At 31.8% G+C, this 18,044-nt stretch overlaps 1 protein-coding gene across 12 annotated transcripts in view; it reads left to right on the top strand.

The window, feature by feature from the left end:
- Positions 1–18,044, top strand: part of Su(var)2-10 (E3 SUMO-protein ligase Su(var)2-10) — a 34,441-nt gene that overhangs the window by 4,884 nt on the left and 11,513 nt on the right. For 2 of the 12 annotated variants that reach the window (XM_074117532.1, XM_074117539.1), the window contains exons 1-9: positions 2,839–3,208; positions 5,447–5,643; positions 8,311–8,494; positions 8,582–8,735; positions 12,138–12,262; positions 12,374–12,475; positions 15,300–15,540; positions 16,845–17,079; positions 17,530–17,650. In XM_074117532.1, coding sequence (XP_073973633.1) covers positions 3,182–3,208; positions 5,447–5,643; positions 8,311–8,494; positions 8,582–8,735; positions 12,138–12,262; positions 12,374–12,475; positions 15,300–15,540; positions 16,845–17,079; positions 17,530–17,650 — 1,386 coding nt within the window. In that variant the 5' untranslated portion in view covers positions 2,839–3,181. Of the gene's footprint in view, positions 1–2,043; positions 2,203–2,837; positions 3,209–5,446; positions 5,644–8,310; positions 8,495–8,581; positions 8,736–12,137; positions 12,263–12,373; positions 12,476–15,299; positions 15,541–16,844; positions 17,080–17,529; positions 17,651–18,044 lie in introns of those variants that run through there. The other 10 variants (XM_074117542.1, XM_074117540.1, XM_074117537.1 and 7 more) reach the window with 8 other exon arrangements.

Here is an 18,044-nt window from a genome sequence, read left to right on the forward strand (position 1 = left end):
CAAAAATTGATTAACATTTTTTATAAATTTGCCTAATGTTGTACAGCTGTCTGATTCCAGCGTCATTCATGATTTCGCTTAGTAAGATGGCTCACCTAAGACCTTCTTTGAATTTTATTAGCAAACTGTACCATCTGAAAATGTCACTAATTCGTCGTTTATTGCCTTATATCCTATGGAAAGATGAAAGTGAATCCTCACTAGGAAGAAAAGATTTATAATAACTTTTTTTAATTCTGCATTTCTAGATTCTATAAAACAAGTTAAATGGTCGTTGTAAATTCAAATAATATTGCTGAAACAAAAAGTATCAGTTCAAGAATGATTTTTCAATTGTATTAACTTTAGTATCGCGTTAATTTTATGAATGAAATATTCAGTTGGCACGCTTTCAAAAAAAAAATGTCATATTTCGTGTGAACATTGGATAGGTTGCGATCATGTTCAATTTTTTGAAAGTATTTAACTGGATTAAACTTTCGAAGCTTCTCGAACTAAAAGTATTAATTCTATGAAAAGTTAAATGTTTGATGATAGTGAGATGTGTGAAACCCAATAAGATTTTATATTGCAACTGTGATAATTCTAATTCACTTCTTTTTTTAAACTGTCGGATATAACGGCGCCTTTTTGTCGGTTTGCAATCGTCGTAAACACAGCTCTCTTATTTCGGGTAAAATGTGTCCAATGAGATTGATAGATGCATCGCGCCCTGATACTAGTACGGAGAAAGGCCAGGAAAATAATGTGAGCATCAACATGAAGGTTGTTAAATAAAAAACCATTTCGTACCAAAAGGTATCCATCTAATGGCATGTCCTTTGTAATATTCAAATATAAATAAAATTCAAATATTCAAAACTGAATTATTGCCCTACTCTTTTCTATTTAAGAAAATTAAATTCACGAGAGGCCAAAAAAAAAAAATATTAAATTCAAAGTTTTAATCTCATTCATCGATTGCCTGATCTTTCTGAGCTATTTGCCTACCTTACTTAGATGTGGTCCTTAAAGAAAGGGATGTCAAGGAAAATTGTGACTGCAATAAGGGTGAGGTTGACGTGACGCGATTACCTCCCCTTCTCCAAAACTACCTGTGCTGTACATTGGCTTGTTCGTGTAAATGTAACTGATTTTTTTTGTTTACCTTGTTGCCGGCCCTTTCGAAGGCAGATATAGGCTTAAGCTGGAGCTGTTGAATGAATTCTTTCTGTAAGGCTATAGTTCTTATTAGATACGATTTATTTAAGAAAAACCTATCTTCTTCTTTCACCTAATCCTAAAGAATAAAAGTTACTTTATGGAAGGTATTAGTTGAGTGGTGGTGTAGGCGGAGGTCCAAGTTTCGAGTCCATCTGCTATTTCTAGATTCTAGAAGTCTCCAGCATTCAGTGCGCGTAATGGGTGGTATCGTTTGTAACGAGGAAAATACTGCTCTCAGACCCGAGAAGGGTCAGGACTTCATTTACCTCAGATGTTTGTGCGCTTTAATTAACAAATAATAATAATTTCTGATTTGAGGGAAAACAAGTTTTCTATATGAAACTGTGATTTCTGTTTGTTATAAAACATTTAATGCCAAGAGGCAATTGATTTTGTGTACCGTAATTTGCTTATCCTAGGAAGGTTTTCTTAATTAATGATAGACAATTTTTTGTTAAAGAAAGTATTTAATAGGTTCTTAACAAAGAAATTGGATTTCAATCAGTACGAGTCACACAAATCATAACAGGAAAGCTAGAAGAATAAATGAGTTTAGTTGTGGTAGCATAGAATCCGCTATCTTTAAACTACAAAGGGATCTTCTTTTCGCAGTAGTAATTTGTTTTCATTTGAAGGTCTGTTCTGTAAGGAATGCCGTCTTAAACCTATATCCAATTTTGAGAGCATCTTCAATATCGAGTTGTTAAAAAGGTTTTAATGGAAATAAATACGTGCATGAGATGTAAAGCTTTAATATTTTTTTTTGTTTTGTTAAGTAAGACGAAATTAAAGCATGGTAACCAATTTATTGACATATTCATAAATAAACTGTGATGCCAGGTCCTGAAAGGCCATCAATCAGATTTCTAGAGTACAAGTTAAAAAATTAGCTCCTATTGGGGTGGTATGAAGAAGTGGCAGTTATTTAGGACTTGGGAGACAACTTTTTCATCATACATCGGTTATGAAGTGGCGTTATTATTATTGTACCAATCCTAGGTAAGAATGTTTTTCAGTTTTTATTAACTTAAGTTAATGAGCCTTGCAATGCTTATATTGTTAGCAGCGATGCGTTCATAATTGTATCTTAGGAGTGAGTTTAGGACGCTGGTTTCCATTTTCTTGTGGATGATTAAAACCGTCATGAAATTCGTTACTGTCAGTAAGATTACCACAAGTTAACATAGATAATAGGGGAAAACGACAGAAGAAATCGGATTACCAGAAAACAATTGGCACTAATCCTAAATTTGAATGTAATTGCTTTAAAATTTTAAGTAGGATACCATCATAACGTACATAGCTATATGAGGAGCATCCTTTAAAAGAGACTAAATTATTTTCTTCTATAATTAACCTTATTTTTGAAGCTTCAAAAAGTTGCATAAATAATCTGGACTCAATAGTAGAGGTTAAAAAAGCATCAACAAAGATCTGTTGACGAAATATTAATAATATTTAATAATTATTTAAAAAATTATAATTTTATGATTTATTTATTTCATGTAACAATTTATCATTGTAATCATTTTTAATGTGTAAGTTATTTTTAAACTGTTGATTTACTACGTTTATATTACAATACAGTTAAAGATTCATTTTTTATTTAGTGTAAATAATTGACATATGTAGTTAGGTTAGATATAAAGTTTGTTTGTTTAAAGAGCTAGTGCAAACAGTTTTTCATAATTAGATCAGCTCGAATAAGAAGTCAAATCACATTCTGTAATTCATGAAATTATTAAGATTGGGCAATTCCTCAATATTTGCAGATAGTTTGGCGAAGTTGTATATGATTTGGTTTAATTCTTCAGAATTTTCTCCAAATAATCATTAATACAGTGATTTAAAGGTCCTAATCTTTTGATTCTGGATAGAATTCGGATTGTATGATGGTGACTTCTTCAATTAAGAATGTTTGGAAATAAGAACGCGTTAGAACTCGACAGGATAAGAACTTCAAACAGTGCAAGTTTGAATGGAAACCTTAATACAAACAACCCAAGTAAGTGCTTTGCCCCCTAAGGTCTGTTGTGTAGGATAGTAAGCAAAATATTCCCTTTAGACCAAATCTTTTTTTTTTTAAAAAAAACTATATATATTAAGGGAGATAATAAATTAAAATATAAAATATGGTTAGATATAACCAATGCTCGGAAGAAGCAAATTAAATGAACATCGCCTGAGTGACGTGAAGATTTTCCTCATACTTTATCATCAGCATTATTTGTATATATTTTTATATTTTAAAGTCTTCAGCAAAGACAGCAAATTATATATTGGAGATGAATGGCATACGTTTATTTATGAACAATTCATTCAAAAAAGAATTAAGAAGAAAGAAGAAGGTGAGGCAAAATAGGTACACATGATAGTGCCGATAGAATGCATTGGATGCATCCTAACAGTCAAATAAAAGCGAAAGCAGTTCAGGAAAGAAACGAATATTCTTAATTCTCCCAGATTATCAATTAACAATGCCTGATCAATTAAGTAAAAATAAAACGACAACGACCAGAGTGAAAACCATGATTAGGAATCGCATAAATATTTAGGCACAATGGTACAATATGTCTGGGGGACAGGACCTACCTCTTGTCCTAATGATAGATATGATCACATTTTACTTAATACTAAAATTTCAACAATCTTAGCGATAGAGGAATAAATGAAAATGTATAATACTTCAAAGAAACTGGATCTCATGTTTTAGAATGGTTCGAAAAAAGCTAGATTTACGAAGTTAGACCGATTTCAAATGAAGTGCTGGGCATGACAATATCAATTTTATTTTAAAATCCTTCTGTATTTATTGTCTTATTTTATTAAATAATTAATGAATTATTTAGCTAATGAGCTGCTGAAATCAGTCTACTAAAAAAGAAGATATTCTAGAATTTTAGTTTTCTAGAATAGAATTTTCTTTTATATTTTCAGAGGTGATATAAACTCAAAATGAACGTTACATTTTTTCCTACACTTTAAGAGCTTATTGAAATATACAAACACAAACCTAAACTACAAGAGCAGTATTTTTAAGAAACAGTTGAAGAAACAGAAAAGCATTGGATTTTGGTTTTAGATGTTATTTATGCGTTGCTCTTGGGTACGGTCGAGCTGTGAAACAATTGAAGTATTTGTTAAGAGTTATTCATGTATTAATCAGGGGGTACTAACGGCATATGTAAATTTTATAATTCTGTAAGTCTGAGGAGCTTGAAAATGGTGTCTGTTGGGAAGTACATCGATTAGCGCGCAGGATTAACTTTTAGATGTCAAAAGAATTGGTCGCAAACAGTCTAACTGCTTGCAATATAATTTAGCTGTGCAACTTTGGAATATGGTTTAAGGAAAAAGAAGAGACTATGAGCATTATGACAAGAGTTCTGAGTCAGGGCCGAACGGGAGAGATAGTAATAACTCTGAGGTGATATGGAATATGAACATTTTTAAGTCATTGCCTGTAACAATTGCGGTATCGACTGCGTCTAGGAAACGGGATCGACCAAGATCAGTATAGAACAAAAAACCTCTGCTAATAAAGATTTTCTTCTCAAGGAGTAGCACAGGAAAAAACGAGAGGAATAAGTAATCAAAAAATTTAAACTTTGAAAAACTTTCTAGAACATTTTATTTTAGGAGTTTTGGTCTTGAAAGATGACAAATAGATTTCAAGTGCTAGACTCTAATCAGAATTCAATAACCTGCCGTGCTGAAAATTGTCAATTCCATCAACAGCCTTATTCTTAACGATAGGTCGAACGATAAGTAAAAATACCTTTTGAAGGAAATTTGCTAATTGATTTATTGATAGTAAGCAAGAGTTATGTGTGTCTTCCACACAGAATTTTTTTAAATGATTGATTAACAAAGAAATTAGCACTGGATTTTTTTTTTTTAATTTGAGTGTGTAATGTCTGTAGCCTGCATTGTCAATAGCTAAGTTGTCTATTGATCTTAATCACCGTGAAAGGAGGTAGGGTTCGTTTAAAATCAAACTTGCATAGCTGAAAGAGCTACTCTAGCATATAACTATTAAAGTTGCTGTTGTTAAAATTGGCGTTTTTAAATGTGCATATGCATTTAAAAAAAAAAATATATATATAAAATTCAATATGATTTGCGAAAATTATTTTTTTCCAATTATATTATTGAGCATTTTGCAATTCCTTCGTATATCTCCTCCATGATGTTTGTACAAGCTATAATGTCTCCTCAGACCCCAATAATTCTGTCCCTCAAGCGTCTCGCCCGTTTGCAGAACATGCTCTTGACGTTCCGCGTCTCGGAGCTGCAGATGCTACTCGGTTATGCAGGCCAGAACAAGACTGGACGTAAAACTGAATTGCAGGCAAGAGCGTTGGAACTTTTAACAAAATCTACGAGCGCCCAAGCACGCCAGATTCACAGCAAGATCCGGGAGCTCTATAAGTCCATACAGTCAGTATGCACATTTTTATTTTAAATATATTGCTAAGATTAGATTATAGTTTTTCGTAAATAATGTTGTGCTTTTTCATATCTAAAATGTATTTTTTACTTTAAATGCTAGTTAATGCAAGTTTTTTTTTCTATTTCTATTTGTTTATTTATGCTTTTGAGATGTTTATTATTTTACTGTAGTACGAAAAAAAAAAATGTAATTTTTTATGTTCTTAGAAATAAGTTTCTTGCTTCCAAAAATATTTGCAATGATTTTTCTATCGATTTTTTTTTCCAAATGAATTGAAACTGCGTGCTGTAGCAGAAACAAAGGAGTAAAGTTACTGGTTAAAAGTTACATTTAACTTAAATTAACCTTAGTTGTGTGTGTACTTTAATGGAGAAAAAGAGTTTTTTTTTTTTAATTTATATATATATACATATACAATATGTTTATTTATTATTAATAAGACTTATCTCACTTGGTTGACAACACATGCGCTAACACATCTCTTTCCAGGTTAGCTGGAGGAGACCACACAGTCATTTCTAAGTTTCTACTTAGCCTTGTATTGTACAAAGATATGACAAGCAGTTGCTACTTATGATTGAATGTAGTCCTCGTGGAAGATGACACCAGCATGATTCGTTTTTAAGTTAGGATTACAGAATTAATTAATTCGCGAATCTGAAAAAATGGCTTTGGATTTCTATTTATGATAAACGGGGGAGTGGACAGATTAATGATTTAGAAATAATTGTAATTAAATAATTTGCTGCCCTCTCTCTAGTTTTATATACGATCTAATATCCTTATCGTTAAACTTAAGTCTCTCATTTCCGCGCCTTTATGTGCAAGAAATGGTGTAATAACCATTTTTTATATGGGATGTAATTTTGAGGTAGTCACTTAAATGTTCATTGCGCACAATATTTTACTGCCTGGATCCTATTATGAGAGATTATTGGGGAAATTGTTAGGAAAACTCTTTAACCATATCAGATAGGTAATATTCTCTTCATTCTAATTAAAACCTCAAAACTTTTGGTTAAGTATTAAGTTTTTGATAGGCTAATTTGTAAAGACTATTTTCGGCGCTTTACAATCCAAGAAAGTATTTTATTATTATTATTATTCTCTTCATTTGCCGTGATATCAATGATCTGTCATTTAAATATTATGCCACTTATTGCTTGCCCGACTATCGAAATACTCTCTTTAGAGTTAAGGTTATTCAATAAGAAAGCATACCAGTTCTTTAATGAAATGAATTTTTAGTTATTCTCGTTTTACTTATTTCATAAGGAATAAATATTCAATTTATTCAAATATTTAATCAATTTTCCACCTTAAAGTGATATATTTTAAAGGGAAGAACATCCTTACGACATTTCCTGCAATGCTCCTTATTAGTACTACATAATTTAAAGAACTTTGAATTCCAAAATTGACTTTGATAAGCGGAAAAATGACTGCATTTTCCCAGAGCTAAAACGTTGGAGAGATGAAGTATTGGGATCAGTTCAATTTATCAGAATTTAGATCTTAATGAATGAAAAAAAATAATAAGAAAAATACTTCAGGGTCTGAATGAGTTTGTGTAAAAGAATATCTTCTCTAAACAGAAAGTTGGCTAATAGCTCAAACTTGATACTTTTTTTTTTTTTTGGTTCTGTTGATTTTTGGAAATTGTAGGATAAGATGCCTAAGTGGTTTTTTTGAATACTTTGTACAAATTCTGGCTTTCAGACTTCCCAAGCTCCTTGTGCGAGACTTTCCATAGTACCCTAAATACTTATCTTAAAGAACATTCATTGTTTCACATTATTTTGTATCTTCTCTAAAAATGACATTTTGTAGCATTCTATACAATTTTTTTAGATTTTTTAAAAAAATTTTATTCGGTGGTGTATTCAATCTATTTAACTTTATGAGTTTTAACTTCTCCCTGCTTTCATTAACCGCTTTACACCATCAGTAGCTTTGTTTTTTTCTTTTGTTTTGTTTTAATGGGGAATGTTTAAATGGATTTGATTTATTATTTTACTCTTGCAATTGATTAGATTAGATAACATTTTTCTTTATGAATTCCATTGATATGAAATAACAATAAAAACCAAGTATAAATCGTATCTCTAAATATAAAGCGAAAATAAAAATTAAGTAAGCAAAATATGTTACTACTAAAATGTTATTTACAAGAAGAAATTTATGTTTTGTAAATTTAGAATTGTAATTTTTAATCACGTCTGAACAAAGTGATGTACATGAAATAATAATATAAAAAAAATCAACATGCCAAAAAAAAAACAGCAAAGAAAAAATGTTTTAGTTAAAATGAAAAGATAAACATATTAAAATAATAGAAAAATAGCTAAATTAGTTCGAAAAAGTTAAAAAAGACATTTATTTTCATTTAAGAATACTACTTTTCATAATAAAGTGAAAAATTAAAATGAAATCAAAACATTGCGCGACATTATTACGATTTTAAAAATATATTTTTTTCTAATCTGACAGTTTTCTTGACGGTTTTCATCAGAAATAAGTAATAAAGTGGTAACTATGCAAAGTTAGATTTTTTTTTTAGATATAATAACTAATCAAAAAAATATTGTTGCAAAGATAACTAATTATGTTAGGTAAAAAAAGGTTAAGAATGTTGTTTCCATACAAAATTGCAGGCAAGGTGGTTCGGTAATGCAAGGTTCCTCGTCTGGAGTTCCTCCTACTAGCCTAGAAATGACATTAGATAATAGAAGCAGTGTGCTCACGTCGAATTTGACGCCTATACCTAGAGGAATATCTGCTGCGCCTCCACCACCACCACCTGCTTCTTCACAGATATTTATACCTCCAACTATGTCCGTGAGTATTTATTAATGTAAATTATTCATTAATGTTTCTCATTTTGCGCAAGATTTTGGAATATAGATTTTCTTCTTTATTTTACAGACTCGTAATAACGTCTACGGTGGATTATATGCTTATCCACCAAAAATTCCACAGCCTCCTCCGCCGCCAGTATATCCAATACAACCTGATGTTCGGTTTAAAAGATTGCCCTTTTATGAAATTATGGGTGAATTATTAAAACCGTCCAGTTTAGGTAAGTGACGATTTCAAAATTTTCAATTACATAATAATTGTATTAATAAGAAGTGAATAGAAACAGTTGGGTACATACTGCTACAGATAATAATTTCTTTTAATAATATAGTCCAATATAAATTTATTATATATATCAACGTGAGCCGAGTAAATTTTGTATGAACTGAAGTTCAAACAACATTTACTCAGTGTCAGGGGGGATCTTGATTAAATAAGATAGGTTTTATACATTGGCGTATTTAATTTTACCCTATTAAAAGCAATCTTATCTTTCGCTTAAGAATTTTTAGTACTTTTAGGTTTTAAATTTGCAAAATTAGCATATCTTATTTCGGGAATGATGTATTTTTTAATTCTTCGTTCTCTTTGTCACAAGAAACTAATAATGATTCAGTACGGTTCACAAGATTGTTTCCAATCGCGTGCCCATGCAGTTTCAGTCTATTGTTCTGGTTTGAACTTGCAACAAAAAATTCCTTTACACTTTTTAAAATTCTAAAGATAACAAGAAATCTTCCATTATTATAATTGGGCCCAATTTTTCGGTTCTGGAGGCATGATGAGCAAAGAATAGGACAGATTATAGAATACCTTAGTGTCGCCAGGCGTCCTCTAATCTTAAGTAATGATTTAAAACTTCGTTTAATATCGCACTGTGACTAACCCGTACCCACATCTAATGTTATGCAGTAAGTACTACCGTTCTTGCTAGTATTTCACCCGCAGATTATTAGTATCTTCTGCGAACAACCTTCTCCCTTCCGTTAGTACCCAGACTGTCTAAGATCCTGTACAACTAACCTTGTAATTTGTTCTCTTGAATCTACACTGCTCTTTCTAAAGACTTCTCCATAATAGAAGTGTTCTGCCTTCTGTAAGAAGAGAATTGCCACACCTTCCAATTGTGGTTGCTGGCCATCTTATTATTTTTCATGTTATTCATACTTAACCAACAGCAGAATACCTGTGATTATACTGTGAATCCTTTAACAATTACACATCACACATTAGCAGGCCTGAGTGTCATTATTTAGGTTAAACGAACCCCCTGGCAAATCATCTCATTATCTCTTAAACTCATTCATTCTCATATATTAGCTTTTATGACTAACAATAAGTCGGGGTGGATTTGGCTCATTAAATTATTCTCTCTTCTCTCTATCCAGCAGATAGGATTCATTGCAAAGGAATAGATAAATCTATCGTCTCTAGTGACAATACAATCTTCCCGTTCAGATTAGAGCACAATGTGAAGAATTCTAACCTACATTCCGAGATCTCGTCTTCTTCATAACGAAATCTTATTCTAGTGAGGGCGGGTCTGGTGTGGGGGTTATGAGCGCAGATTAGAAAGTGGGAGATCTCTCTAGATTAAGTCCCGCATTCTTATTTTTTTAGACAGTAATTTGTTAGACAAATTTTAGCCGTAAAGTATGAACTTCCCCATCATCCACATCTAATTTGATAGTTGAGGTTTAATCTGCCTAAAATGTTAGGATTATTTTTTTATTGTTCTTAACTGCCTACTTATTACAGTTATATAGCTTTATACATGTTGTTAAGGATTTGTTTTCTAAAAGTAGCCTTGCATTATGCCCATAATTTCTTTTCTGTTTGGCAGGCTAACAGTAAGTACGAGTAGTATAAATGAAACGGTGCTCTTTCTCAAATAGCTCTGACCAGATTTTTGATAGGAGATTGATCGTAAAGTCCTCTTGTGAAATAACTAATTTTTAACAGCGTTTTAAATGAACTGCCTTTGCACTAAATTCTGAAAAAATAAATATCTTCACATATTATAAGGCTCTTATAGATTATACCTAAAAACGCAAGGTTTTCCACTTTCTAGTCGTATCTTCATTCTTTTTATTGCTTTCCAAATAATAATCATAATTTTGGACAGATCAGTTTAATGTAAATAAATTTGTGCCGAGCTAGTTGACCGCAGTCTAATGATCTTTCTCTGTGGAGATGAACATAGATCCGCATTTAAAAAGAAAATGTTTAACTAAGAAAAAAAAAAATTATTTGTGTATTCTGAAGTAGTTATTAGATTGCATGTGTTTCGGATATTATATTTGTCTGTTATGTTTGATTGTATTCTTTCAGATTAGAGGTGTCAAATTCGTGGAACGCGGGTCTTACGTTTTCAATATAGCAAACGTTTGCCAATGGAAAACATTCAGCAATTTTTGATTTAACATTTTCAGCTTTTTGGGGTATAGCTGGTTTTGGATTATCTGCCTTTTAATTTCAATTTTACATTCTTTTATCTATTTTTTTTTTTTTTTTTTTTTTTGTTAAATCAGACAAAAACGCTGATAGATTGATTTTATTTATCACCTGCATTTTATGTTTATCTATTCCTTACCGTTCCAGTTTGTTCATCATAAACAATTAATCAAAATACTGTAACTTTAGAACTTCTCTCTTCCTCACATGCTTTTAATTTTTTTATTACTTCCGTTCTCTCATTTGATTTAATTTTGGTTTCTCAATTCCACCTGGATAATTTTGACTGACTTTTCCATCGTGACTTTTACCTTCGAAATTTACTTAAAAGTGAAGTCTTAATGGTTTTTTTTAAGTTTAAGTTTATTGAGCGAATGTCTCGTAAATATTCAGAAAAAAAATTCAAATTTTTTAAACATTTGTCGGTAGTACAAATGTCTGAACAGTTCAGTAAGCCAAAACTGCGTAAATTTCTCTGTTTTTAAAACTGCCTGAAATCAGTTTTTACACTTTGACACACTTATAAGCACTAATTTTTTATTTATTTATAATTATTTTTAATGTGAAAGTTAGACCCTAATTTTCTGATTTTTATTATGTTACTTATTATTAATTAATTTAAGGCGCAACACAGAAAATTGGTCACTCGAAAGTTTTTAGCGTTAACTTTAACTTTTTAGGGATGGTGTACTAACGTTACCGATATCCCTACCTGCCACAGTCAGTGTGAGCAGTAAAGGGACTTGCTGAAAAGAAAATTAACCACTGAGCTGATCTCTTTCCTATTAATTATCATCACTTTTATTGTCATTATTACCAAATTATTATTTTTTTTTATTTCCTTGGTATTATTTTATATATTTTGAAAAATGGTTTCAAATTATAGCTGTAACTTCGAGCTTTAAACCCCAGATTGTAAGACCGATATGATGGTTGAGGGCACATGTTTTATGGATACCTCAAAACCAATAACCAATTTAACCTTAGTTTGAATTAATATTAGTTAATTAATGCACAGTGATTAGATGAGTACATTTTTAATTTTATTTTATCCAAAAACGTGTTCAAACAAATCTGGTAAGTTGTCACGAAACAGCGGCTCTCATTCCAGTCTTGAGTTTGACACCTCTAAAATAGATAGTTGTGGAAGATATTAATTTCAATGCAGTTCCAGTTACCACACAACGTGAACAAAATACGACATTTGTGTTCTATCTAACACCAACGCAGGCCAGCGAAGTTGCCATGAATCGAGAAGTTGGACCGACAACAAAAAATGAATATCCTGTACAGGTGAGAGAATGATATTTAATTGTTATGGATAAGAAGTTGAAAATTAACACACATACATAATTTGAGAAAGAGAAAATTATGATATAAAAAAAAATTATTTATTTATTTCAGGTGCAGATGCGATTCTGCTTATTGGAAACATCTTGTGAACAAGAAGACATTTTTCCTCCAGGGCTCGTCGTAAAAGTAAATGGAAAACTGTGCCCCCTACCTGTCAGTATAAACATTCATGTTATCTTGTGCATGCAAATTAAATTTATTAATATTTCATTTATGATATAAGAATGAATACTCTAGATAAGCGAAACTCTAAACAAAGTGCTTTTAGTATTGTTTTGTTACAAGACGTCTTATTTTTAAGTTTAAAACCAACATTTATAGACATTTTAAAAAACTCATATCTCTTTTTATAACAAGCCCAACACCCATTAACGTTGAATCTACACAACGTCGAAATTTGCATATTTTTCTCTTTTTCTTTCAGTCAGATACACTGGAAGTATTGAATACTTTCTTTCATTCAGTGGATTGCTGAGAAATAATGTATAAATAGAAATTGCTAGAATACTCCAATAATATAAATAAAAGCAAAGTCAAGTTGTTAAACGAACTTCAGTAAGGAATTGGAAGTGCATTCATTATTCATGCTACGCTATTTTCGCGGTTAGACGTAGAATTTTCAAAACAATCATTTTTAAAGTAAACGGAACTTTTTTACAAGTTTTTATTTTGTCAGTCTTGTGCTTTGGAAGATTTCGTGTAATTTTTTATTTAAATAATGAAAAGTTGAAAGTTTAGTATTGAATTTTCTGTGAAATGGTCACTAAAAGCATAAATATTTTTTTCTTATGATTAGAGAAATAACACTTGTACTTAAATTTACTCACTTATAAGTACTTAGAATTCTTGTAGTACTTTAGTATAAAATATGGTTTGTAAAAGAATTCTTTATTATCATTATTGTTTGGCCCAAAAAACCTTTTTGAGCCTCTACAGTAATTAGGGGATTGGTACATTTTGTTATCTCTTATATAGTTGCAAAATGTTGCCATTCTCGGGGTAAGGTTACCAGTTATCAGGCACATTTGTCTCTGGTGCTATCCAGTTTTGTAATTGCCCGTGTGATAATGGTAAATGATGTTTGCTGACAAAGATTTGGCAAATGAATCTCTACCAATTGGAAGGCCATAAAACAACATGCCGATGGTATCATACGAAGAATCGTAGTCAACACTTAACTTTATTTTGTGCTACTTTCATGTCCAGCTGTGAGTTTTGTTTAATTTGCACTATCACTTAATGACAACCTTTGTTTCGCTTCTCAGTTTATGGCATTTAGCATAATTCCTTAGAAAATGAATTAGTTCAGTGATTAGTGCATTGAGCTTCCAAACCAAGATCACAAGTTCGAGTCCAGCTGGCAACTTTTAATTTTTCCCTTTCTTGTAACCTCTGACAGCTCACGTCCTACAGTAGGCAGGGTGGTCTATATCGATTGAACATTTTCAGGAGATAAAAAAAACATTTAAGTGGTTACGCCAGCCAGTGACCTTAAATATTGAAGCGCTGTTATTAAAAATAAAAAAAATATTTCAATAAACTTAAAATAAATCTTTCGAACTGCCATCTCTAAATTTTTGAAGTAAGGCATTTTAATGAGGATTCATCAATTTCTATCCTTCTGTGTAAAATATGATAATAGATTTGGTGAGGGTTGGCCAGAAAACCTATGCGAAGAGAAGGTGGCCATTTTATGATAGTGCCGTGAAAAAAAGCCTAAAAGTTGAATTACGAAAATAACATAAAATGGGTTCAAGTGTTAATCGGGCTTTCTTAACGAACAGTAGCTTTTTCTTGTAAGATTTCCATTCTGGTAACCCTACCATCCGAAAAAGCTGTTCGGCACTTAATAGAATGCCAATAGCTAGCCTTAAAGCTGCCCCTTTACATTTCAAAATTTGACTAACGAACTTGAACTCTTACTTATGAACAGACAACCTTTTTGTTAATTAAATGTATTTTCAATCAAGATTTAACTACTTACTGTTAGTGTGCTGAAGGTATTCACTAAGCAAAACGGTATCAGTGAAACAGAGTTGGAAGTATAGGCAATACAGTCGACATTGAAGATATTTCCATTCTCGAAATGAACGGCATTTACTTAGACAGCCCTGCCGAATGTGCATGCCGGAAAGCGTTTTATTGCAGCTTGCACTTATATTTATGAAGCAAGCCCTGTGCAATTTGTGTTGCTCTAGAGTTTACTGAAGTGAATTTCGAAAGAAAGGTAGTTGAATTTACCGGCTCTCATGTAACTATTCCGGCCCATTATTCCAAAATCATTATTCATTATTGCCAAAATCACAGTGAAAATTTCAAAGTGCATGATCCTTTGAGGAGGGAAGGAAAGAATACAAATGGATAGCGGATACTGTGTAATTTAGCAAAATGAGCAAACAGATCACCGAGCTAAACATGGTTCCTCAAAGCCATGGCAAATCCCTATAAAAACGCAAAATATTTGTGGGTCCCCAAAATGAGGGAAACTGAGAGAGCTATGCAGGAAAATTTGTTGGAAAAAAGAGCAATATTCTATCTACTTCAGAAAGAACAAAATTTAGTAATAGTAAGCCTTTTTTATGCTGTTTGGGCCGCCATGTTACGTCTGATTACTGGCTGCTTCTATTGACAAAGTTACCTATTTTAAAAAAGGAGTCACAGAATCTCCCTCGTGTCTTCTGTTCCAAATCGACGAGTGACAAGAAAGTACTTAATTCTCTGCCCCCAATTGTTTGACGTAGCCAGAAGTGGCGGTAAAATTCGAAGAATTAAACATGGTGAGACGGAACTGGACTGCTAGATACTTAATTTCCAGAAGTTTGACTGCTAGCTCTATTTAAAAAACAAAACTTAAACAAAAAACAAAAAAATTAAGTTTAAAATAAAATCAAGAATGCGATATCTTCACATAAAGGTAAGTTGTTCAACATTACTATTTTATTTCGACTTTAATTTTTGGAAATATTGTTCATTTCAGAATCCAATTCCTATCAATCGACCAAATGTAGAGCCTAAAAGGCCGCCTCGACCAGTCAATATATCTAACTGGTGCAAGCTCTGCCCATCTGTTGCTAATCAAGTGGCAGTCTCCTGGACTCCAGAATATGGGCGCGGATATGTTATCTCAGTTAATTTAGTCAAAAAACTAACAGCCAATGACCTCTTACTGAAGATGAAAGCCAAAGGTATTAGGCACGCCGACTTCACTACTGGACTCAGTTAGTATAATTTATTTTGTTAAAGTATTGCTTAAATTTTGTCCTCATCATATTAGTCCACTTTTTGTGAGTTTTTAAAGCCTAAAGTAATTTGATCTAATCAGGAGAGGCCTCTTTTAATTTCATCTAATCTGCGTAAAGAAGACAGAACAACCTTTCCAGCACTATGCTTTCTTTGGGCAGATAGATAATTACATTAATGAAATAAAGAAATATACAATTATTCTTGATCAGAATTAGATTTCTGAAAATGGCAAGACAAAGGTTTAAAAATTAAAATTTTACGCCGTCACTAAAAAATAAAAGGTTGTGACTACTATAAAACAGTGTTAAGAAAAAGTAAAATTGGTTTTGATAAGTTTTATTTTGCCTTCTGTACGCCATTTGGATCAGCTAATAGACACATTAATACATAATACTAGAAAAAAATGTTAAGAAAATTACTACATCAAAACTTGAAGTCTAAAAAATAAACACGAAGTCTAGAATTAAAAATTAGATGGATCGACAAAACATTTTATGCATACTAAGACTTTTGATGTAATTTGTATGGTTGCACCAATCTGACCAAGTTCCTAAACGCTATTCAGCTTTTATTTGAAACTGTCATTAATCTAAAAGGAATTCTGTATTGAAATACTTTTTCTATATGTAGCAAAAAAACGTGTCAACAACCGAGGAAGTGAAATACATGCTCAAGTTACAAATAGAAAACGAATATATGTATCCCCTTTTGAATTTAAGGTTCAGAATTTAAATTTAGTGGATCATCTCTTAATTTTATTAATAAAGCTGTACTGTTTATGTCTGAAATGACATTGTAATTAACCTGAAGTGTTATCTGACTACCAATTGGGTGGAAATGACCCTGTAATACGCATCTTTCACTCAGCACTCTTTAAACCCAAGTATATTTTTTTCTATTAATTATTTAATAAAAAGGAGTTTCTTACCTCACATCCAGTGATGAACAGTATTGCCTTTAACGAGAGAGCACTATCCGTAAACCGGCAGTGCACTAAAATGCTCCGGGCGCTAACGTTAACGTGCCTTAAATTAAAACAAAACAAAAATCATTGATTTTACAAAGACTTGAAGGGCCAGCTCCTAATCTGGTGAGGTTAGAATTTATATTTATTTGTTACATGTCAGTTTTTTAACTATGCCTCCTGCTAAGCTGTTCGACTTTCTTGCAGATAAAGTCCAATTAGATGTCACGATAGTGAATGAAATAATAATAATAATAACATTATCTATGTTAAAATTTTTATTTTTTAATCGAGATTTTTAAATTAAATTTTCAGTTAAAGAAAAACTATGTGAAGATGCAGATAGTGAAATAGCAACTACATCACTTCGAGTATCTTTGCTTTGCCCTTTGGGAAAGATGCGAATGACTACTCCTTGTCGCCCATCTACTTGTACACACCTTCAATGTTTCGATGCATCCTTATTTCTTCAAATGAATGAAAAGAAACCAACATGGGCTTGTCCTGTATGTGATAAACCAGCAGCTTTTGATAATCTCGTCATTGATGGGTTTGTGTTAATTTTAGTAATTAATTATCTTAGTGAGAGTAATTGACGTAAAGTGCAACTTTAGAATTTATTTACAATTTTTGTGTGATAATGGGATTTTTAAAAGAGGTAAATGAGATTTTGCAACCGGTATTATTCTGTATTAATTCTCATAATTCAAGCTTTTCTTTGCAATAGCCAAGTAAACTAGACAAAGTTTGCTTTCAAAGTTGCTTATTAATTAATTTTAACTGGAAGGGGCGCTAAGTCCACAATCGATAAGGGGAGGGGGAAATCCGTTAAAATATTCAATCCCTTCCGTCTGTTCTTCCTTGGTTTGGCTGAAGCCCAAAGCTCTAGTCTTTGTCCAGATGGAATTGAGTGTATTATTTGATAATGTTCAGTACTGCTTTCTCGGCAGTGTTCAAGCAATAGCAACAACAATTCTGTACTCTTGTTTTAATGTTTCAGATATTTTCAGCAAGTGCTGGTTAGTTCCTTATTGCCTGCGGATTGTCATGAAATTCAGCTGCACAAGGATGGGTCTTGGACCGGCCAGGCCACCAAGAAAGAGGCTGCCAGTGTTGATACGGTAATTATTATTTTAAGTTTAATCATTTAATTATGTTGACATCACTTAAATAATCATCCATAGTTATTTCATTTTCTTTACAATTCTACACAAAGTGTAAGATAAAATACTACTTCAAATCAAAATAATGAAATTGAATTTGCGTAAGAAAAACGTAGGTGATATTATTTAAAATCATCTACATGTTAATGGGTCAAAAAACAATTGTACTTATGGCTACAAATTTTATTCTTATTAATATTGCGCATCAATACAACTAATTTAATGTATTTAATGAATATTTAATCGTTCCTGCCAAAAATTAGCTTAGGTTAAACTGCATTTTTGAATTCTCAAAGGCAGAGTAAAAAAAAATAAAATAATAAAGTAATCGTCTATTTTTTCAATTAGGCTT

Source organism: Rhodnius prolixus, unplaced genomic scaffold, assembly GCF_049639745.1.
Source record: "Rhodnius prolixus isolate KJV_2025 unplaced genomic scaffold, Rpr scaffold_2, whole genome shotgun sequence".
Taxonomy (NCBI): domain Eukaryota; kingdom Metazoa; phylum Arthropoda; class Insecta; order Hemiptera; family Reduviidae; genus Rhodnius; species Rhodnius prolixus.